This window comes from Heteronotia binoei, chromosome 1 (assembly GCF_032191835.1).
Source record: "Heteronotia binoei isolate CCM8104 ecotype False Entrance Well chromosome 1, APGP_CSIRO_Hbin_v1, whole genome shotgun sequence".
Classification (NCBI taxonomy): domain Eukaryota; kingdom Metazoa; phylum Chordata; class Lepidosauria; order Squamata; family Gekkonidae; genus Heteronotia; species Heteronotia binoei.
Genome location: NC_083223.1, coordinates 114577231 through 114600417, shown reverse-complemented (window position 1 = coordinate 114600417; position 23187 = coordinate 114577231). Strand labels below are relative to the sequence as shown.

Sequence of the window (23187 nt, the reverse complement as noted above, 5' to 3'; positions counted from 1 at the left end):
CCTTACGTTAGAAGTTTGGTTGCCCACGTTTTATCCTACACCTTCCTCGGATGAGGAACGTAGGTGGCATGCTCTGGATGTTAAGCGTGCCTTATTGCTTTTATTTGAGTCGCTCCAAGAGTTTTCGTAAGGACCAGCATCTTTTTGTTTCTTATGCTGCTCCTATGTTGTATTCAACATTATGCTGTATTCAAACTAGATTATCCACGTCTTTTGATCAAATGTAACTAGGAAGACCTTAAACCTGTTATTTTTTGATGGTAAATTAAATTCCTACTCTGATTTAATAGAAATAACAGTGAAAAGGAGCAAGAGAACTTAAATTATGGGATACATTCTGTTAAGTAGTGGTAGTGATGACAGTAAGTGCATTATTACAGGATGTTGAATAAATGGGTCTGGTTAAAAATTGCTCTCTTTGTCAAGTATTTTATGATTTGTCTATAATATATGTTGCATAATATATGAAAACTTATTATAAATTTATGATTTAAAAAAACAAAGTTGCATATGGGTGTCTTCAGAATAGAAAAGCTTCATGGACAATAAATCAGCTGGTCTATACAGTCTCTGAGTTAATAATGCTTGCATTGTACCACTTTGACGGTGAGTGTAGAAGGCTGTATGAATTCTACTTTATGGATATGGAAAAAAGTAAATAGAAAGACGTTTCCCCTTTCTTTCAAAATACTACAGCTCAGGTAAAAACCGGGAACAGATTTAGGATGCTCAAGAAAGCCCATGAAATGTACATAATTTGCAGCCTGCTGCCATAACGTATGATAGTGGACACTGGCTTAGATGACTCTAAAAGAAGAGCTGGAGCAGTGGTATCAAATGTGTGGCCTGTGGGATGGCTCAGGCCCCCAGAGGGCTCCTATCAGGCCTGTGAGCAACTCACTGTTGTCTGCTTCCTTCTTCCTCTCTTGCTGCTTCTGCATCACATATTGCTTTGCCAGGCTTGCTCAATCGCACAGGAGCTACAAAGCAAAGCCTCTATTTTCTCCATTGATTGAGGCTCCTCTCTTGGGGAGGAAGTGGGGAAGGGAGAGCTTGCTTTGCCAGGCTCTCTCAATCATAGTGCTACTCAGCCAAGCCTTCCTTCTATTGGCTGAGACTTTCCCCCTCCTTGTTTCCCAGGGAAGGAGGGAAAGATCCAGAGCTTCCTTTGCCCAGTTTCCTTGATCTCACAGGAGAGTTACAAAGAAAGCACCTTTAAGACCGACAAAGTTTTATTTAAGCTATGAGCTTTTTTCCTTGCTAGAGAGAGATAGAAAGTGTCTGTCTGTCTATCTATCTATTTGATTTATATCCTCCCCTCCCCTGACAGGCTCAGGGTGGATAACAACAGTTAAAAACATTAACAATTAACAAACATAGAATATTAAAAAGTAAAATATATATTAAGAGATTTCCATACATATCAGCAATCATCAGTCCATTCATTAAAAATCCAAGATGGCAGGTTTCTGATTTCCATTATATTAATTCAGTGAGATTGTTGGTGCTGTAAGGTAATAGCCACCTCCCCCTAACCACTGAAGGTGAGTTTGAATAATTCAGTCTTACAGGCCCTGCAGAACTGTGGCAGGTCCCACAGGCCCTGATGTTTTTGAGGAGGGCATTCCACAAAGTGGGGGCTATTACCGAGAATGCTCTGGTTCTGGTAGTGGATAATTGAGCTTCTTTCGGTCTAGGGATCTTAAGGAGATTTTTAGACCCTGAACGTAGTGCTCTCTGGGATACGTATGGGAAAAGGCGGTCCTGAAAGTAGACAGGTCTCAGACCATATAGGGATTTAAAGGTTATAACCAGCACCTTGAAGCAAATCCGGAATGCCACAGGCAACCAGTGTAATGCTTTCAGCACAGGTTGAATGTGCTCCTGTACAGGTAGCTCCATTAACAGCCCGTCTGCTGTGTTTTGCACCAGTTGCAGCCTCCAAAGTTGAGTCAAGGGCAGCCTCATGTAGAGGGTGTTACAGTAGTCTATTCTCGAGGTGACTGTTGCATGGATCACTGTTGCCAAGTCTCTGCGCTCTAGATACAGAACCAACTGCCTTAGCCACCTAAAATGGTAAAATGTGGATTTGGCAGTGGCTGCTACCACAGATCTCCTGGATGCAACTGGGTTTGCCTCCCTTCTTTCTCTGTATTCATGGCTTCATGATCCAGTCTTTCTCAGTAGGAAAGCAATGTAAACTATTTCAATGAGGAATAACAAGTCAGTTAAGTAGATTAGACTGAAAGTGTGTGTCCAGACGGAATTCACCCAGCATATTTCCTTTGTAGACTGTAGTTTTTAACCTAGGCTTCCTGTGTAAGTAGGCTGATGCTGACCACTATACATTGCTATCTCTGTATTCTTTCACTGCCTCATAGAAGTTGTAGGTTTTTTCTCTAGGGAAGGCTGTAGTTTTGTAGATATATACAGGGCTCTTTTTCTAGCAGGAGCTTCTTTGCATATTAGGCCATACCCCTGTGATGTAGTCAATCCTCCAAGAGCTTACAGGGCTCTTAGTAAAGGGCCTACTGTGAGCTCCAGGAGGACTGCTACATCAGGGGTGTGTGGCCTAATATGCAGAGGAGCTCCTGCTAGAAAAAGAGGCCTGGACATACATATAGACTTCAGTCTGTGTCATGGTGCCTTCACATGTTCTTGACCAGCACCTGAAGCAACTTACATACAAAAGCTCACAATGACCAGCCATTTCATGTTTCGCCCTGGATCTTAGGCTCAGAGCATTGACCATGAGATTCATGTAAAGAATGTCAGTAAATCAGAAGTAGGTTCGTAACTTATATACCTGAACAACATCTGAATAGCATACTTAAGATTGCTACAGCACAGACATTGTCTCCACTTTTTGATGCAATAAATCAGAGCAAGAGGTGTCAGTTATCGTAGACTGTTAAATAAATAAAATATTGCAAGAGTGCTAATCTTTGAAGCATGTTTTATTTTAATTTTTTTTAAAAAATCTTTAATTGTGTTTGTCTGGGTCCTTTATAAAGTTTAGGTCTCCATTACCTGGCATTATATTTTATGACACACATTGCCTGGCCCAACAAGGTCTTATTTATCTGGTCCTCATAACAAATGAGTTCAACACCCCTGTTCTAATGTATGGTGAGGACTTCCTGCTTTCTATGTGAGGAAAAATGTGTATGTGGCAGCAATGGCAGTTAAAACATGAAAAACCAGTTGCATTGTTTCTAAAATTGTCAGGGTTTTATCCCCATAACTTGTTAGGTTGAAAAAGAATGAATTTGCTCTCATGTGATATACAAGGCAAAGTTTAAATTCTTTAATTCATTTTTTGATGATATGAGACAAATTAGTTTGATAAACAGTCACAGATATAGTTTATCCTACACATGGGTTAAATTTATCTAGTGATTTCTGTTAACAGGAGGAACTCCAGTGCATGCAGTAAATTGTGTAGCCCCAACTGCCATTCACTTCAGTTGAAGATACAAATATAATGTGCATTTGAGCACATACCTGCTCTATTTAAGTCACTAGAAAAGTGCATGCATGAGGGAACATCCATTTGCCCCCCCCCCAGTCGGAATGAAGAGACAGACACAAAGTATTGGGTGTAAAACCGGGCCGCTTTATTAAATAATTATTCAACCTATAACTGGCAGGGATGGGACCTTAACAGGACAAGCCCTGGGGTCACACCCCGGACCCCGCCTTGTCCAAAGGGCGAGCCACCCTGCCCCCAGCACAAGCCCGCCGTATTCGGGTTGTAGCTGAGCGGCCAGGCCCCAGCCATTCTCCACCTGGGCTAGCATCAATCCCCCATGGAAAGATCCGCCCAGGTGAGGCTCTCAGTGATCTGCATTCCCCGCACTGAGCCGTGTAGCCCATCTGCGGTTCCTGCAGACCACCCGCACCACTGGTGCTAGGCCATAGGTGCTCCCCTGAAAACACTGTGGCCAAAACATCCTCCAGCCACCGCCAATGCCAAGCCTCTGCTTAGGCATTAGCGCCCCACCGGACGGCCCCGAGCCGACAGCACCCTGCCACAACTATTCTAAAAAGGGGCCCGGTTACCCAACTCCAAGTGAAGAACCCCATCCGGCCGATACCTGTCGGCGTCTTCGACCCGTATGGCCGGATGAGGGAGAACAATCCCCAAGCCATTCACCATGGCTTTTACAGGGCCCTATGGGCCTTACGCCTAGCCCGCTCCATCCCAGCGGGTGAAAGGAAGACACCTCCAACTCCTGCGTGGCGATCTGGCTGACCTTACCAGGACCAGCCCAGAAGGACAAGCCCCTGGGGTCACCCCCGGACCCCGCCTTGTCCAAAGGGCGAGCAACCCTGCCCCCAGCACTAGCCCGCCAGATTCGGGTTGTTGCTGAGCGGCCAGGCCCTGAGCCATTCACCTCTTGTGCTAGCGTCAATCCCCCATGGAAAGATACGCTCTGGTGAGGCTGTTCAGTGATCTGTAGTCACCGCACTGAGCTGTGTAGCCCATCTGTGGTTCATGCAGACCACCTGCACACTTGGTGCTAGGCCATAGGTGCTCCCCTGAAACCGCCTAAGTGATTGACCCAAATGTGCAGAGGAGGTGCCCTCCTCTCTCTGCACTACGATGGCCTAATCTTAGGCCAACACCGACCCCCCGGCGCTCAGCCATTCACCACTGCCCAAGCGCTGAAGCCCAGCTGAGCGCCCGTTGGAGACCGCCTGGCCCAATGGGCCGCCTGGAACACCCAGCTGTGAGCGCGGATGAGAACACGATGCCTCTCACTACGAACCACAGCACCTGAAAAACAGAAAAATTGTCAGAACAGAGAAAACACCAAGAGGCGATAACCATCGCCCCCCAAAAATGCCCCCTGGGAGACCAACGGGCGCACCCGGTCCACAAGTCGGCCGCCCTCCACCGGCCAACCAATGTTGAGATCATTTTTCGACTACACCACCAACTCGCTAATACTTCGCGCGAAGAAGGCCGTCAACGAGGCCAATATAAAGCAGGGCGGCACCGACCGGGGAACAGCATAACCTGTGTCATGGAACCTACCAACTAACCTGCAGACCCGTGGTGCTCCCAACTGGCCAGAATTGGGAAGCTGCTCTGTCGTATGCCCTACTGTTAATAGTTGTTCTCTGCAAACCCATGGGCTTTACAGATAGAAGCCAACGCCACCAGTTGGCCCCCCAATAGCCCACAACCCCAAGTCTTTTCTTTTGTCCCACGCAGCATTGCATCATATGAGCCATCGAAATTGGCCAGCAATCCTGCAGCGCAGCGGCCCTCCGGAGTCCAAAATAGGGAAGCCGCTCTACCGTAAGTCTCGCTGGTACTGGGTATTGAAGCCAACTAAATGTCCTTACCAGCTTCCCCTTCCAAGGTACCAAAGGACCAGGGGCCTTCCCGCCGGCCACGAGTCCACTACCGGGGTGATCTGCCGAAAGTGCTCCATCTATTGGCAAGATAGAGCATCCGCCACCCCATTGCCGCCTCCAGGTACGTGCCCGATCAGGGACCAAATATTCCACCGGAGGTAATGAAGTGTGAATAACCTAACAATGTTATCACCAACGTGACTTAACGGTAGAAAGGATAGTAACATGCACTACCGCCATGTTGTCGCCCCAGCCCAGCAAAGCTAGTTGGCGAGTTGCTCTCCACAAAGCCAAACGATGCTAGAATAGGGCAAAATTCCCAAAAATGTCAGTTCCCCACTGAACCGCTGTCCCACGCAGGTGACCCCTAGCGTCAAAGAGGCCCTGCCAGGTGCTACCGCTTGCATGCGAAGATAAGGTGACCAACCACCCGCAGTAATTAGAGCAGCGACACCTTGCTTCGCCCTTTCAGGGCAGCCAACCGGCTCCTAAGGTCAGCAACCTTATTCTCCAGCAGCCGAAAAGCCTGCTGATAGGTATCGAGCTACATGCCCAAAAATTGTACGCACCGTACTGCCCCCCTCGGTATTCTCATACGCCAGAGGTACCCCTAGCTTGATGGCCAATTCCTGAAAAGCATATAAGAGCCGGCGCCTCACCATGTGCCCGCTGGACCGGCAAAAGGTAGCCGCCCAGTCATAGCGCCGTGTCTTTAAGCCTGGCCAAATCCTATAATGCCCACTCAACCAAGGACCTAAAGTGCGCAAATGCCGCGCAGGAGACTGAGCCCCAACCGGGAGGGTATGATCCATATAAAGTTTGCTCTCAAAACAAAAACACCAGGAGCTCGAAACCCTTGGAATGAACTGTCAAGAGGCGAAATGCTGACTAGATGTCGCATATTGCCATCTCAACCCCAACACACAACCCCACAGTACTATGACTGACTGGTCAAAGGAAGTGTACCGTATCAAACATAAGTCCATAATTTACCAACCCCACTGGGGTATGACCAGTGAAAATTGAGGCGATAATCCCTTGGCGCCTTAATAGGTACCGCCCCCAAGATAGATACGCACAATGTGGGTACAGGCGGCAAAACAAAGGGGTCCTAAGACCCCGCCCCATGACCCTCCTAGGCGATCTTGGCCCTAAATACACGCTCAAGACCCGCCACTGACCGGCGATTAACAGCCAAAAAAAGGGGGGGCTAGGCCCCTGATAAGGAATCCGAAACCCCCAAGAAAACCCCACCGACAAATACTGGCCATCTGCTTCTCCTAAGCACTCACTCAATAACCGATTGAGCACACTCAGTCGAAAGGGACAGAGCGCCTGTTTCAGGGGGGGGGGTACTGAGTGCAACCACTGCCATCACGGGTGCGCTTACCCCCGGGCATCGGCTTCGACCCACTACCGGCGGAGAAGGCGTGGGCCCCACTATAAAGTGGACACTCGTGCCTGAAAATTGGACACTCGTGCCTGAAATGCAGGGCTTTCTGCCACGCCCACTAGGCATCGCCTAGAGCCACCGCCTAGAGCCACCGCTCTGCACACCAGGCCACGCCCACTGCATGTGCGCCCACTGCTACCCTCCAGAGCAAAATGCCAATCGGGGGGGGAACACCGTGGGGACACCAGGTGCCACTGCCGGGGCAGCCAATTGACCCCCGTCACCTAAGTCTGAACTACCCCAAAGCTGGCCCGTACGGAGCCGCAACTGAAGCTTACCACCAATACACAAGGGCGTTCCAGCCCCGCCCGGGGTCTGCTGCACTCCGCCCCATAAGTGCCGCCGCTTTCCTGCTTGCCCGACGGACCCTCGTCAGGGTCGTCGACCAGGTTCGGCTCCGATAAAGGTTCGGGCCCCGTTGTGTGACCCTATAAAGCCAGCGAGCGAGCCAACACCTCCGACCAAAAGTTAGCAGTGCTGAGCGCCCAGAGACGCAACAACGCCCCTCCCCAATGGGAGAACCCCTAACAACTCCCTGTATGGAGGGCCTCTAACAGGCCCATAATTGCCCTTTAGACCCTATTCCCCAGTCCCGGCTCTTTGGCATGACCGGGCTGCCGGCCAGCCCCCCGGGCAGGGTGGGCGGGCTGTTACGCCCTTAGACCTGTGCTGCACTTTCATGGGTGCCATAAGGACGCCTCTGACCCGCAGCCAGGCCCACAGCAGGACTGTACGCACTTACCCAGCAGGGCTCAAGTTGCCCTGTCAAGCCTGATTAACACAAAGTGGAAGGGGGCCTAGAAGGTCAATGCGCGCATTAGCCACCCGACCCCACTAGGGGAGAGAAATGTCCAGCAAGACCCTGAGCAACTCCAATATAGAAGACTGGGTCAACCTCGAACCAGCTACCCGAACACCCAGCTTCCGCCAGGGATCGAACTCAGATCATGAGCAGAGCCTGGGACTGCAGTTCTGCAACTTCAACCCTCTGCATGGCTCTTCCAACTCCCCCAACCCCCTTTCCATATTGGACATCCCGCCATATGGGAGCCCCCATGGCAACCATTCGCTGCTCAAGATGGCCAACCGCACCACATGATGCACATGATGGCCAACCGGACCCACTCCCCTTGTCCTGGGCCCACAGCAAGGCATGGCTGCTGCCCCCGCCCACGGGACAAGCTGGCAGGCTGCTTGCCCTAGATACTCCCAGACCCTTCTCAGGCGTCATGGTATTGCCTTTAATCACGGCCGCACCAAAGAGATAGCGCTGTGCCCTTATATGAGCCACCCCGCTCACCACCCTGAGGATGGAGGGGAGGGGGGTGGATGAGGCAAGGCCAGGTCCTAATCAGGAACAATAAAATGAAGAGGGGGGGAGCCCACCCAATAGGGCTCGAGCTGAAAACCAAACCGAACTCCACTTTTCAGCAGCCTCAGCTGTGTGATGAATCCATAATGCCCCGCCATCTGTAAGATCCTTATATGCCTGTGATATACTCCCCCTGTGATATTTATTATTACTGACCCTCATGTCACTGGAATCCATATAAGATGGCCGCCGCATGCGTTGCAGGCCGAGCTCGAGGGCCACCACAAGCTTAAGCCCGGGACCGTTAGGATCCATTTAAGATGGCCGCCGCATGCGCTGCAGGCCGCGCTCGCGGGCCACCCCCAGCTTAGGCCCTATCCCGTACATAATGGCCACCGCCTGCGCCAAGGGCAGAGCTCAACCGCCAGCTACGAAGGTCCTCTGTTACATTGCTCACATGACCACCGCGTACGCCTGTCCAGCCTCCCCGTCCACCAGGGTAAAACCTCGGGAAAAACGGCCGTCGAGCGCGCCGCAGGCCGAGCGCAGTGGCCGCCGCGCACCTCTTGCCGCCCTTCACAGCCAACAACGGGGGGGGAGGGGGGGCTCGCAGCGCAAGAGGCGGCAGGGGAAAGCCCAAAGACCCACACACCGCACTCCAAACTCCACGGCCAGCTCGCCTCGAGAGCAACATGGGCAGTGCTGGCCTGGTGGGGGGGGGAATGCGACCCACCCATGGACCACCCAAACCCCCATACAGGGACGGCTGCTGCGGTCACCATCACCCGGTCTGAAGGGACGAAGAAACGCAGCTCCCCGCACGCGCCGCGACTGGCCGCCTGCGCCTCAGCCGCCTGCGCCTCAGCCGCCGCCAGCGCCGTCAAGCCGCCGCACACTACACGAACCCCTCGGACCAGCCCCAGCCCAACGTCGCAAGGCCTCGCCCGCCGGGCTCTTTCGCACGTGGCTCTCCCTCAGAGAGCCCGAAGGCACTGAGAAGATCTGGGTGGGGCCGGGGCTTAATATAGCCCTGACGCCGCTCCCAGAAACAGACCTGGATGTACCGGGCCAGGCATTCCGTCCTCCCTCCTTCCGGGGGGGCAAATGAGGCCCCCCAGCCTGAACGCTGGCGATGCCAGCTTGGCTGGGAAGGGCCGAGCCTATATTCTATAATCATCCTTTGAGCTAAGTTAGGCAGAGTGATGGAAACTATAAGCTTCATGGCTGTGATTGGGATTTGACCATGGTGACGTCTCCTAACACTGCGTATGATCTGTTTCAGTATCTGGATTTTGAGAGACCCATGTTCAAATAATTACAGGATCTCTCAGTTTACCATTATCTTCTGTTTGCAGTTAGGAAACAAATGATTGGTATGATGACAGAGTTGTGCTACAAAGGATTTTACTGTGGGACACTCAGAGTGACTGTAGCAATCTGAAGCAATTACTTTAGGAACTGCTTAATGCATCACATTGAGCTATTTGTGATCCATCACATGGAACAACTGCCAATAATTATGAACATAAATATCTTGGTGCCAGTTCAGTTTCAGAAACAAGCACTAAAAATAAAGCTGACAATTAGACAATATAGTCTTGCCATGTTTTCTTTCACTTCATCACTTTGTTGAGTACTGTCTGGTTAATCAAATGTGTAAGCAAAGCAGACTGTTGAACTTTTCACAGCTTTTCTTTTTAAAAAAATTGCACTTAGATGCACAAATAAAAGATAATTGCATGTCAATAATAAAAACTTTAGAAAGGTGTTTTGAAGCTGTAAGCTATTGCTGTCTGTGTTATTTGACATTACCTTAGCACTGCTGAATTGCTTGGAGGGCAATTAAAAGGTTTGTAAACAAACAAAATAAATGTTGATTTTCCTGTCTCTCACTGACCTATTTTTTATTTTCATTGAGCAGTAACCTCTCAGCAATCTATCTTGCATTACCTCAAGTACATTTTCAAGAGTAGATAATAAACCTCTCTAGAATGTTGGCTGGCATGTCAAGTAGCATTGCATATAAATTTAGATAAACTGTTTTGGAAGTTTAATTTTCCATTATCTATTATAAACCATTTTCTTTAAAGCACATATTTGAGTTCAGAACCCTGCAGTTTATCTTTTAGAGTGTTGTGGCAGCCATAGGAGGTCTGGTTTCTCCAGTAATATAATGTACAGCCATACAAACATCTGACATAATTGGTCACATAGAAATCAGTGAGTCAGTTTGAGAAGGTATTTGAGAAGGTAATATTATGGAGGGGGGGACTAGCTTTGACTTTGCACAAAACTAACAGTGGGATTCAATATAGAATGCCAAACCCAGTCATAATTTTAAGTGATGTTACATTTTGTTGTAGTTCTGATGTGAACATATATAGCTGTCATCTTTTGAGTTAGAATCATTGCTCTGTCTAGCTCTGTATTGTTTGTTCTCTCTGGCATCAGCTCTCCAGTGTTTTAGAGAAAAGCCTTCCCAACTCCAGCTATCCCTTACCTTAAGGTAATAGTTCCATGGCTCAATACTTTCTGTGTGCATTATTTAAAGATTCCTATAGCTGATTTACTTGAATTGAGTTATAATAAAGTCTGAATAGCATTTTCTGATATTATGAGGCACATGTTATTTAGGAAGTTAATTTTATTCCTTGTGCGTATTGTTTTATATTTCTTCATAGACTTGTTCCTAACAGTTGTATTATTGTATTAAAAATTCTGGCAAAATTTCACCCCCCCTTTTTCCTGAATGAGTTGACTGACACCTCTACATTAACTTTTTTAAATCTTTTGTCAGGCTCATACATGATCGTGGAGTCTTCACACCACAGCCATGGAGAAAAGGCTCGACTCCAGCTTCCTACAATGAAAGAAAATGATACTCACTGTATTGATTTCAGCTACCTTTTGTACAGTAAGAAAGGAGCAAGCCCTGGAACTCTGAATATCTTGGTCAGGGTAAACAAAGGACCTCTGGCTAATCCCATTTGGAATGTGACAGGCTCCACTGGCAAAGACTGGCTGCGAGCAGAGTTGGCTGTGAGCACCTTTTGGCCAAATGAATACCAGGTGAGCCAATAATAATTTTTTAAATTTTGATTTCTGTTGTTCAGTATTGATCATTCTTTCACTTCCTTTTGACATAATGTCGGAAAGGATTGCTGGAGAATGAGTATCTTACTATGAATTTTCAGTGATAAAACATGTAGGACATTGCTTTTGTCCACCACCCTGGGCTCTAAGAGAACAAAAGTCTTATGGGAGTGCTGGCATTCAGAAACACAGCATTCATCTCAGTCTGAAAGCTATTTTTGGAAAGGGAAATGATGCATCATAGAGTATAGCTTTCATTCCATCAGCCCAAATTAATCTGCTGGTGTTGTGTTTGTTGTAAAGGGACTCAGTTTTTACCTGCATCTCTGGCAAGCTATAGTCCCTTGAACCTGAGTTCTGGACTCTAATTCTTAGGCCAGGCCTCATTTTGGGCAGGAGCTTACAGGAATGGAGCTCTGGAACCTCTTAATGTTATTGTGCTCTTCCTTTTTTACCACCTCCTTAAAAAAAATTGTTTCTGGGCTCCATTGTTCAAACCCCCTGTGCTGAACTCTTAAGATGGGAAAATAATCAAAACATATAAAGCAGACAGATGGAAATCTTCATTATACTACTGTGGCCATATAAAGGTAAAGGTAGTCCCCTGAGCATCCACCAGTCATTTCTGACTCTAGGGTGACGTCACATCACAACATTTTCATGGCAGACTTTTTACGGGGTGGTTTGCCATGGCTTTCCCCAGTCATCTACACTTTACTCCCAGCAAGCTGGGTACTCATTTTACTGACCTCAGAAGAATGAAAGGCTGTGTCAACCTTAAGCTGGCTACCTGAACCCAACTTCCGCTGGGATTGAACTCAAGTTGTGAGCAGAGCTTGGACTACAGTACTGCAGGAGAAAGTAATTTAAAAAATATGATGGGAGTAAGGTTTATTATGACAATTATAATTGAAGAAGCATTTTAAGGTATATGCTGAGCTGATATAATTTAGTACACCTTCCAGTGATGTCAAGGGTATGTGACATATGCAAATGAGTTGTGCTAATGAGCTCTGACACCTCTTTTTCTTTTAAATGACCGCTGGGTAAGGCTATCTGTTACTTTGCCTGGACTATGTCTTTTCTTACTTTGCTTTTCCTCACTATTCTAAATAAGCACAGCTGATTTTCTGTAGCCACACCAATTCCATTCATCTGCTCTTATTTTAGTGGTATCCTAAAAAGGCATCCTAAAAAGGCTGCACCTGGAACAGCCTTATCTCATATCTGGTAAACTTACTCCATCATGTGCTTTAAAATCCACCTTAATATCAGTGTATACTCATGCTAGTGGTTTCTGAAAAAAAAAGTATGTATTACTCAAATGCATCTAATGGCAGCTTGATAGTTACTTCAAGCAGAAAATGGACAGTTTCAGAAGTAGGATACTGGCATCAGTTGTTAGGAGGAGACGGTTTTCAGCACCTTTCCCATCCACTTTTCTTCTTTTCTCCAGCAATGTTTCCTGCCCCAAGATGCTTTAGTCGTATGACTGAAAGTCTTCGCTACTTATCTTGGTGCTTACCATGTGGTTTCTATTAGCATCTAGTGTGTCTCTTTACACTACTGTGTATAAGAGTAGGACACAGACTGTGGAGAGGCAGAAGGTGATATATTAAAAGCTTTGGTTTGTCACCAAAACATTGCATTGATAGTATTTTTAACTGCAACTGTACACAAGAAGTTTACTTTTTGAATCCCTTGCAATTTAATGCTTTAAAAGAATGTTAAATATAATACTGAGATAAAGTTAAATATATACCGTTTTTGCACACAGCTTACCTCGCAGTCATAATCCTGTTCCTTCCGCAGCGTCTGTCGGATTTCCCACCATCTGTGCCGGAGTTACAGGAAGTGCCGCTGCTTTTGCATAGCAAACGTAAACTGGGTTTTAGCGGTTTACGTTTGCTACGCAAAAGCTGTGGCACTTCCTGTGACTTCGGCGTAGATGGTGGGAAATCCGACCAGATGCTGCGGAGGGAACAGGATTGTGACTGCGAGGTAAGCTGTGTGTGAAAATGGTCATCTTCTCTTCTAGAACAAAGTTTGAGTCCCGTGACGCCTTTAAGACCAACATGGCTACTCACCTGAATCTATCTTCTCTTCTATTTTTCTATGTGGGAAGTGGGTCATAACCTTGTATTTACATAAGCTTCCTTTTATAGTAGAAAAGCAGAAATCCAGTAGTACCTTAAAGACTAATTAAATTTGTGGCAGGGCATGAGCTTTTGTGAATTACTGCTCACTTCTTCAGGGGGATGCATTGTCTTGAGTTTTATTATCAGTTGCAATTCAGCTATCTCTCTTTCTAATCCCCCTTTGAAATTCCTTTGTAAGAGAACTGCTACTCTTAGGTCAGCAATTGAATGGCCTGGAAGGTTAAAATGTTTCCCTATCGGTTTTTGAATGTTCTGGTTTTTAATGTCAGGAATTTGTTTGTTTATTCATACATTTGTTAATGTAAAAACTATCAATACATATACAAGAACAAATTTATATAAATTCCAAGAACCTAGACCAGGCACTTTCTACCATCTGCTAAGGATACATAACCTTGCAACCCTGGATGTCCCATTGTCCCAAGCATAGGCACCACTGCAGGAGAAGCAGAATATATGAACTCCATTGTGAGACCCAGCATTATTATACCTCCAATGATGTCCATGACACCATAGACTTCTTCAGGACACTGCATCTCCTGCAGCATTCTAACCACCATGGATATTGAGATTCTGTACAGTAGCATCCCTTATAAGGATGAATTACAAGCCATAAGAAACATTATCCCTGACATCACCACAGTTGATCTTACCCACAAATACTTCAGGTTTGGTGAGAACTTATACCTTCAAATAAATGGTACAGCCATGAGCACCTGGATGGCTCCACAGTATAGAGCAGTATTTTCTGAACTACTACCCATTGGCACCTCTCTTTTACTTGGGATTTATTGATGACATTTTCATTGTCTGGACCCATGTCAAAGAAGCCCTCAAAAGATTTCATCAGGCTGTCAACAACTTCCACCCCAGCATTAATCGAACTGTGAATTACTCTTTGTTGTTCAGTTGCACAGTCGAGTCCAACTCTTTGCAATCCCATGGACAAAGTCACGCCAGACCCTCCTGTCTTCCACCATCCTCTGAAGTCTGCTCAAATTCGTGTTAGTTATATCAGTAACACTGTCCAGCCATCTAATCTTTTGCTGTCCCCTTCTTCTTTTGTCTTCTGTCCTTCCCAGCATAAGGATCTTCTCCGGTGAGTGCTCCCTTCTCATTTGGTGGCCAAAGTATTTGAGCTTCAGCTTCAACATCTGACCTTCCAGGGAACAGTTGGGGTTGATTTCCCTTAGGACTGACTGATTTGATCTTCTTGCAATCCAAGGGACTCTCAAGATTCTTCTCCAGCATCACAGCTCAAAAGCATCTATTCTTCTGTGCTCGGCCTTCCTTATGGTCCAGCTCTCACAGCCATACATGACTACTGGGAAAACCATCACTTTGACTATACGGACTTTTGTTGGCAGGGTGATGTCTCTACTTTTTATTATACTGCCTAGGTTTGCCATAGCTGTCCTCCCAAGAAGCAAACGTCTTTTAATTTCATGGCTACAGTCACCATCTGCAGTGATCTTGGATCCCAGAAATGTGAAGTCTGTCACTGCTTCCATGTCTTCCCCTCCTATTTGCCAAAAAATGATGAGGCTGGATTCCATGATCTTATGTTTTTTGATGTTGAGTTTCAAGCCTACTTTTGTGCTTTCCTCTTTCACTCTCAACAAGAGGTTCTTTAGGTCCTCCTCACTTTCTGCCATTAGAGTGGTATCATCTGCATATCTGAGGTTGTTGATGTTTTTCCCGGCAATCTTAATTCTGACTTCTGCTTCATCCAGGCCAGCGTTCCGCATGATGTACTCTGCATATAAATTAAATAAGCAGGGTGACAATATACATTCTTGTTGAACTCCTTTTCCTATTCTAAACCAATCAGTTGTTCCATATCCCGTTCTGACAGTTGCTTCTTGACCCTTATATAGGTTTCTCAGGAGACATGTGATGTGGTCTGGTACTCCCATCTCTTTAAGGACTTGTCACAGTTTGTTGTGAACCACACAAAGGCTTTAGCGTAATCAATAAAACAGAAATAGATGATCTTCTTTGTGGTCTCTGTGCTTCACACTCATGGGATAGAGCACCTGCGCCGATCCCCAAATCGGTACCTAAAAAGCCCGGGATTTTCTGCGCTCGGCGCCAATGGGCATGCGCAGGCGTCCCAGTACGCATGCTCACCAGCACCAGCGTGGGGATACCGCCAGTTCTCAGACCACCGGCAAGTCCAAGGGCACTCGCCCTCAAAAGCAGGGCATTTGACTTTCCAGTAGCACGCGTCACCATACCCATCCTTTCTTCTTCCATCCGCCTCCGCCCTTTCCTACCGGCCTGGGAGTCTTATCTCAATGGACAGGTGGGTGCTTTCCATCGTAGCGGAAAGCTACAGAATAGACTTTGTTCAGATTCCAACCCAATCCATGGTAATCACCACACCCCCTTCCCCACAACTGCTGGCGGAGGTGAGCAACCTCCTACAGAAACAAGCCATAGAACGGGTCCCGATGGAGGCCAGGATGGGAGGCTTCTACTCTCGTTACTTCCTGGTTCCCAAACGGGATGCGGGTTTGAGACCCATCATGGACCTTCGGAATCTCAACAAGTTTATACTGTACCAGAAGTTCAGAATGTCCACTCTGCAAACAATCCTGCCCCTCATCATCCAAGGGGACTGGATGGCAACGCTGGACCTCAAGGATGCATACTTCCACATCAGCATCCATCCGGCGTTCAAACGTTTCCTTCGGTCTGCAGTAGGTTCTCAACACTTCCAGTTCAAAGCCCTTCCGTTCAGCCTGTCCACTGCGCCTCGTGTGTTTACGAAGATGATAAGCATTGTGGCTGCCCATCTCCGGCTTCAAGGGATAGTCGTCTTTCCATACATCGACGACTGGCTCCTTGTGGCGGAGTTGAAAGAGGCTTTATCATCCCACATTGCCGTCACTCTTCATCTTCTCGACACCTTGGGTCTGCAGGTCAATTTGGAGAAATCACACCTTACTCCATCGAGGACAGTTCAGTTCATAGGGGCTTTGCTGGATACGAACCTGCATCGTGCGTTCCTGCCTCAGCAGAGAGTGGTGGACATTATCAACCTTGTGCAACTTCTGCAAAGTCGAAAGTGGGGTATGGCGCAGCAGCTGCAGCGGATGCTGGGGCTGATGGCGGTGACAACAAGCATGCTACTTTTTGCGAAGCTGAGGATGAGAGGCCTACAACTCTGGTTTCTCCGTCAGTTTTGACATTGAGAGACTCACCTCGGAAGAGGTTTACCATTCCACCGGCGACTCTTCAATCTCTGCAATGGTGGAAGTCAAAGAGCAACATTTGCCAGGGAGCTCCATTTCATCTCCCTGCACCCTCTGTGACTATCACAACAGATGCATCTTTGGGGGGCCCACATGGACGGTCTGTGTGTGGGGGGCCCTTGGCCTCTGAAATTGATTCACTGCCACATAAATTATTTAGAACTGCTGGCAGTTCATTTTGCTCTCCACTCCTTCCATCCCCTGGTGATGGGGAAGGTTGTTGTGTTGCTAACGGACAATACCACTGCCCTGTGCTACATCAACAGGCAGGGGGGGACAGTCTCTCGACGGCTCTGTGCTCTGGCTCTGGATCTGTGGCCGGAGTGCTTGGACTACGACATCTTCTTGAAGGCTGCACATCTCCCTGGGGTCCTCAACTTGCAGGCAGACTCCCTCAGCAGGGGCGCGGCTTCCCCACACGAGTGGGAACTGCAGTGGCGTTTCCTCCAACCTGTTTTCCAGCTTTGGGGGTATCCTCAGGTGGATGTCTTTGCCACAGCTGAGAATACGAAGTGTCCTCTGTTTTATTCCAGAGGGGCTGCGGATCCAGAGTTGTTGGGAGACGGTCTACTGTTTCCATGGGAAGGTCGGTTCCTCTATCTGTTTCCGCCTCTGCGTTGTTGATGAAGGTGGTCAACAAAATCGCAAGTGAGAGACCATGCTGCATCCTGGTGACTCCCTGGTGGCCTTGCCAGAACTGGTTCCTGATCCTGCTCCAGTTGTCGAGGGGGGTCTTCTACCAGGTTCCAGCGGAACCAGACCTTCTGTCAGCTCAGGGAGGTCATGTCCTCCATCACAACGTGCCCCACCTGAAGCTGACAGCATGGCTTATCGACCCTGTGGGTTCTCTAGTAGAGTCCAGCACGTCTTCCTGAATAGCAGGAAACTTTCCACCTGCGCTTCCTATGATAGGAAGTGGTGGAAGTTCCTTCAGTTCCTAGTTGATCCTTCAGTTCCTCCCCAGAGGGTGGGATTGTCGGTAATTTTTGAGTTTTTGCTATCCCTGGTGGATGCTGGCCTTGTTTTTTCCTCCATTAAAGTTTATCTGGCAGCAATATCTGCATTCCATGAACCATTGGAGGGACATTCTGTTTTTGCACACCCTCATTCTAAGAGGTTTTTGAAGGGTCTGCTTAGGCTTCATCCCCCATCTAGATCGCCCCCACAGTTGTGGGATTTGACTCTGGTGCTGGACAGACTGACTAGTCATCCCTTTGAGCTGATGGCCATGTGTTCGTTATAGCTTCTTTCATAGAAGACTGTGTTTTTGGTAGCCATCACATCGGTACGTCATGCAGGAGAGCTCACAGCGATGCGCTGTGACTACCCGTATCTTGTTTTTCAGGAAGCTGGAGTTTTGTTAGCTCCTGATATTTCTTTTCTCCCCAAGGTGGTTTCTCAGTTCCACCTCAACTTAGAAGTTTGGTTGCCCACCTTTTATCCTACACCTTCCTTGGATGAGGAACGTAGGTTGCATGCTTTAGATGTAAAGCGTGCTTTATGGTTTTATTTAAGTTGTTCCAAAGGCTTTCGCAAGGACAAGCAGCTTTTTTTCATACGCTGTCCCTAAGTTAGGTTCCAGGATTTCGTCTCAGAGACTGTCAAAATGGTTCACTGAGACTATTAAATTGTGTTATTTGTTGGCTAAGAAGCCGTTACCTGGACCTATTCGCGGCCACTCTACAAGGGCGATGGCGACGTCGGTGTCGTTCCTGAAAGGCATGTCCCTGAAGGACGTTTGCGAGGCTGCCACCTGGTCCTCTCCGCATGCCTTTATGAAGCACTACACGCTGGACGTGCATGCTCAACAGAGGACTCATCTGGGAGCTGCGGTGCTGCAAGCTGTCTCTTCTGGTTGACCGTCTTCTCGCCTCCAGGTATGTCTTGCTTGCTAATCTCCCATGAGTGTGAAGCACAGAGACCACGAAGAAGATAGACAGGTTGCTTACCTGTAACTGTAGATCTTCAAGTGGTCATCTGTGCATTCACACTACCCGCCCTCCTTCCCCGCTGCTGACGGCCTCCCTCCAGTAGGGACTTCCAGTGGTCAGGAAGGAACTGGCGGGATCCCCGTGCTGGCACCGGTGAGCATGCATACTGGGATGCCTGCGCATGCCCATTGGCGCCGAGCATGAAAAAATCCCGGGCTTTTTAGGTACCGATTTGGGGATCGGTGCAGGTGTTCTATCCCATGAGTGTGAATGCACAGATGACCACTCGAAGATCTACAGTTACAGGTAAGCAACCTGTCTTTTTTCTGATACTCCCATGCTTTCTCCATAATCTAACGAATGTTGGCAATTTTATCTTTAGTTCCTCTACCTCTCCAAAACCTAGCTTGAACTTCACACTGGGGAAGCTTTTCTTGCTTACAGACAGGCTGCTAACCTAAAACTTCTCACCCAGAATTGTAAACTACTCAGCAGTAACATAGACTCTGATACTAAAGCCTGCAACAAACCAAGTTGCCTACTTCGCTCTCATATAGATCCTAGCAACACCATCACTGGACCCAGCAACATCAGACATACCATCTCATGATCATGCTCCTGCTTGTCTTTTAATGTGATTTATGCTATTACATGTAAGCAATGCCCTTCTACCCTCTACATTGGACAAACAAGCCAGTCTCTTCAGCAAAGAATTACTGGACACATGTCTAATATTAGAAACCACAACATTTTAAAAAACCCAGTGGAAAAACATTTTAACCTTCCAGGACGTTCAGTTGCTGACCTAAGAGTAGCAGTTCTCTTAGAAAGGATTTTCAAAGGGAGATTAGAAAGAGAGATGCTGAATTGCAATTGATAATGAAGCTCAAGACAATGCATCTTCTTGGACTGAATCGAGACTTAGTTTTCCTATCTTATTACCAATATTGATTCCTCCATTCCTACTACCCTGCTTTGTATCACACCTAATCCAATCACACACATGCTCTTGTCATTTGCCTGCTTGTTGGAGAGAGCCAGTTTGGTGTAGTGGTTTGGTGTGTGGACTCTTATCTGGGAGAACTGGGTTTGATCCCCACTCCTCCACTTGCAGCTGCTGGAATGGCCTTGGGTCAGCCATAGCTCTGGCAGAGCTTGAAAGAGCAGCTGCTGTGAGAGCCCTCTCAGTCCTCTCAGACTCATATTCTAGCTGTATCTGAAGAAGTGAGCAGATCAACTTATGAAGGTCATACCTTGCCACAAATGCTGTTAGTTTTTAAGGTGCTACTTGAATCTTGTTCCTTTCTACTGCTGCAAACAAACATGACTACCCATCTTCATCTTGTCCTATTATAGTAAGTTATACCAATTCTTAAATACTACCTAATGGACTGCAGTTGGAATCCATATAATCTTGTACGATTTTGTGAGGGGAGAATGCCTGTCAGTGTGAACTGTTTTCTTATTTCTCTTAACAGTGTGGCTTTTTAAAATATCCCTTTGTGAATGCTTCCTTTAAGAGCACGAGGTCAACACAGCTGCTTAAAAAGCACTGATTGGGGGGAGGGATGTTGTTATTTCTTCACAATGCTACTTTTAATGTTGTGTTACACCACAGAGGGCAGAATGAATGTTGCCTTTGTTCAGCTGCAGTTCTTTGTGACAGTGTTCCAGTTCACCAACTTTGTCGATTGCATGTTAGCCTGTAGAGAGTTTAGCAAACACAAGAGGAATGCTATATTTGTTTCAGGCAAGATTGACAACTGTAAGTTTGCTTTTAAGAGTTGAATTATAAAATGAAACACAAGCATATTAAGAACCGTAACAAGACCCATATTATAAAGGACTGTAGTGTAGGGTAACATGCACAGTTTCCATGCTTGCCTTCTCAGTTGCATCTCCAAGAGCTACATAGGTAAGCCAGACTTGTATGGTAATAATTTGTTTATTATATTTACACATGTAGGGTGTGATACCAAGATTATAGTGTCGTTTACCTCCTCTTTCACACTCCCAAAATTATTAACTTGAATAATAATGCTTAACTTGCAGTTGGTAGGTAGCTACCAGGAAAGGGAGAGGGAAACATTTTTTGCTTGGAAATAATTGTCTTGAAATTGGCACACATGTGAATTCCTTGTAATTGTCTGGCAGTGCTTGCTGTTATCATCATCACTTAATAGACATTGATCCTGCTGGGAAAGATTGAAGTAAATTCTGGGAATTTGCTGCCCCACTTGAGTGTAGCTGAGCTTGGAGCGTCTGTCTTGGCAACAGATTATCTGGGGTGTGAGATGGCAGCCAGCGGGGAGTTGAAGGAAGAGCAGCCAAGCTCGATTTCATCTTGGTTGATTTTTAGTACAATGGATTTTCAGCTTTAGTGAAAGGGGAGAGATCTCAATGTTCAAAGGAAACAGATTTTGTGCAGTCAGTTTTATTTTTATTTTGTTGTGGTTCATACATTTATGTGGAGGTGGCTCTACCACCTTCCATCAGTGCAACATAACAATAGCAATGTGTTCAGACCAACAACTAGACAAAAATTCTGATCCACACAATGGCCAACCAGAAGTGCTATAAGCAGGGCACAGAAGCCAAACCTTCCTCTTGCTGCTTTCCAGTCACCGGTATTCAGAAGATTATTTTCTCTGACAACAAAAATGAAATCCATGTCATAATTTTATTAAAACCAACCAAAATAGCACAAAATATTGCATGAACTTTTGAGCTTATGAGAACTCTTCATCTGGCTGGATGTTACAAAAATGTAAAGTTTCAAGGCTAGAAGGCAGATTTTTCAGGTCATGATACTAATACAAAAAAAAAAGTTCTGAGGCTTCTTAAAGCAGGGATGTCAAACATGCATGTGCAGGGCTCCAATCTGCCCCCCCCCCCCCCCCCGGCAACTTCCTTCTCCTGCTTCTTTTTCCAGGGCTGCTGCTGCACTGTAGCTTGCTTTCCCCCCAGTCTTCTCAGTGGCTCTTCATTTTCTGCTTCCTCTTCTGCTCCCTGTTTCCTGCCTCTTCGTTTCCTGCTTCTGTTTCCTACCTTTTGCCTCCCTCCCCTCCCCAAATATGGGCACACAGAAAGTTCCATGGCTGCTTCCTGCAGGAGAAGTACAAAGACAAGCCCTCCCTCCCTGTTGTGCATGCATGCGCACTCGCGCGCACACACACACACACACACACACAGAGCTTCTGCTTCCTTCTCTGGGGCTGCTCCTTCTCTTTTGGGAGGAAAGAGAAAGAGAGAAAATAAAATTGTTGGAGTCCCATGGCAACTGTAAGACCAACATTTTATTTCCCCTAGTATTCTAATTATGTTTAAAGATAGTTTTTTTCATGGTCTTGAACAGCAGCAGCATTATTATAAATTAGTTACAAAATAATGTACACTACATATTAAGGAGAATAATTCTAAAAAATAAGCACACCTTTTTGGGAGGGAGGATGAGAGGGTGGATTGATTCTTCTGACAAGCACTGTGTACATTGAGGAAATGAGTTTGGCTTTTTTCTGATTTTTAAAAAAAGATTAGATTTCTCTGTTTCTTTCTGGATTTATATTCTTTCAAAAAGACCCTGATTAGGAATCAGAGTCCTTATATTAGGATTGTTCCTTATATCTTGGAGAGTGGCGTGATTTCAGATACCAATGAGACATGAAAACTAGCTCTCATTTCAGTCCAGGAGGATGCATTGTCTTTAGCTTCATTATCAGCTGCGATTCAGCAATCTCTCTTTCTGATCTCCCTTTGAAATTCCTTTGCAAGAACACTGCTACTCTTAGGTCAGCAACTGAATGTTGTGGTTTCCAGTATCAGACGTGTCAATTTATTCTTCGCATCCTCCTGGATTCCTAGAAGGAACTGAGACCTAGGTTTCCTGTCTCATTACCAGTGCTGGCATCTCCACGCCTTCAGCCACTTGGGATATCACACCTAATCCAATTGAGCCTGCTATTGTCACTTGACATCTGAAATCACCTTTATGAAATTTATATCTTTGATACCTCATGTTACATTCTATGGCATGCATGGCCCAACCCAACAAAGTGACATTTATGTTAGATCCAGACCTTGAAACAAATGAGTTCAACACCTCTGCCTTAAATACGTTTTATTTTTTTAACCTCTTAGATCACAGCTGACTTGTGGCACCTGGTAGGATTTCCATGCCAAGTAATGTTCAGGTTTGCCATTGTCTGCCTCTGCATCACAACCCTGATATTCTTTACACATATCCCATCTAAAACCTAGTCAGAGTTGACCCTGCTTAGTTTCTGAGATTGGATTAGATTGGGCTATGCTGGGCTGTAAAGGCCCTTAAAGATATAACAACATTTATTGCAGCGATCACTTTTATGAGTTGGATTACATATATCTTCTGTGAAATTAGCTTAACTTTATTACTTAGGTATTAAGTCTGTGGAAAACTATTCAGTCCATCAAAACAAAGTTTGAGTCCAGTGGCACTTTAAGACCAACAAAACTTTATTCAAGGTATAAGCTTTTGTGTGTATGAACTTATTCATATACAGTCCGTGTCCTTCCTTCTTCCTTCTCTCATTGAAACACAGAACTTTCCAATGTCCATCCCCCAATCATACCAACTTCC

General features: G+C 46.4%; 1 protein-coding gene across 3 annotated transcripts in view; it reads left to right on the top strand.

The window, feature by feature from the left end:
- PTPRK (protein tyrosine phosphatase receptor type K) overlaps positions 1–23187 on the top strand; it is a 755588-nt gene that overhangs the window by 240036 nt on the left and 492365 nt on the right. For all 3 annotated transcript variants that reach the window (XM_060239139.1, XM_060239131.1, XM_060239123.1), the window contains exon 3: positions 10930–11201. In XM_060239139.1, the coding sequence (XP_060095122.1) occupies positions 10930–11201 (272 nt within the window). The remainder of the gene's footprint in view (positions 1–10929; positions 11202–23187) is intronic.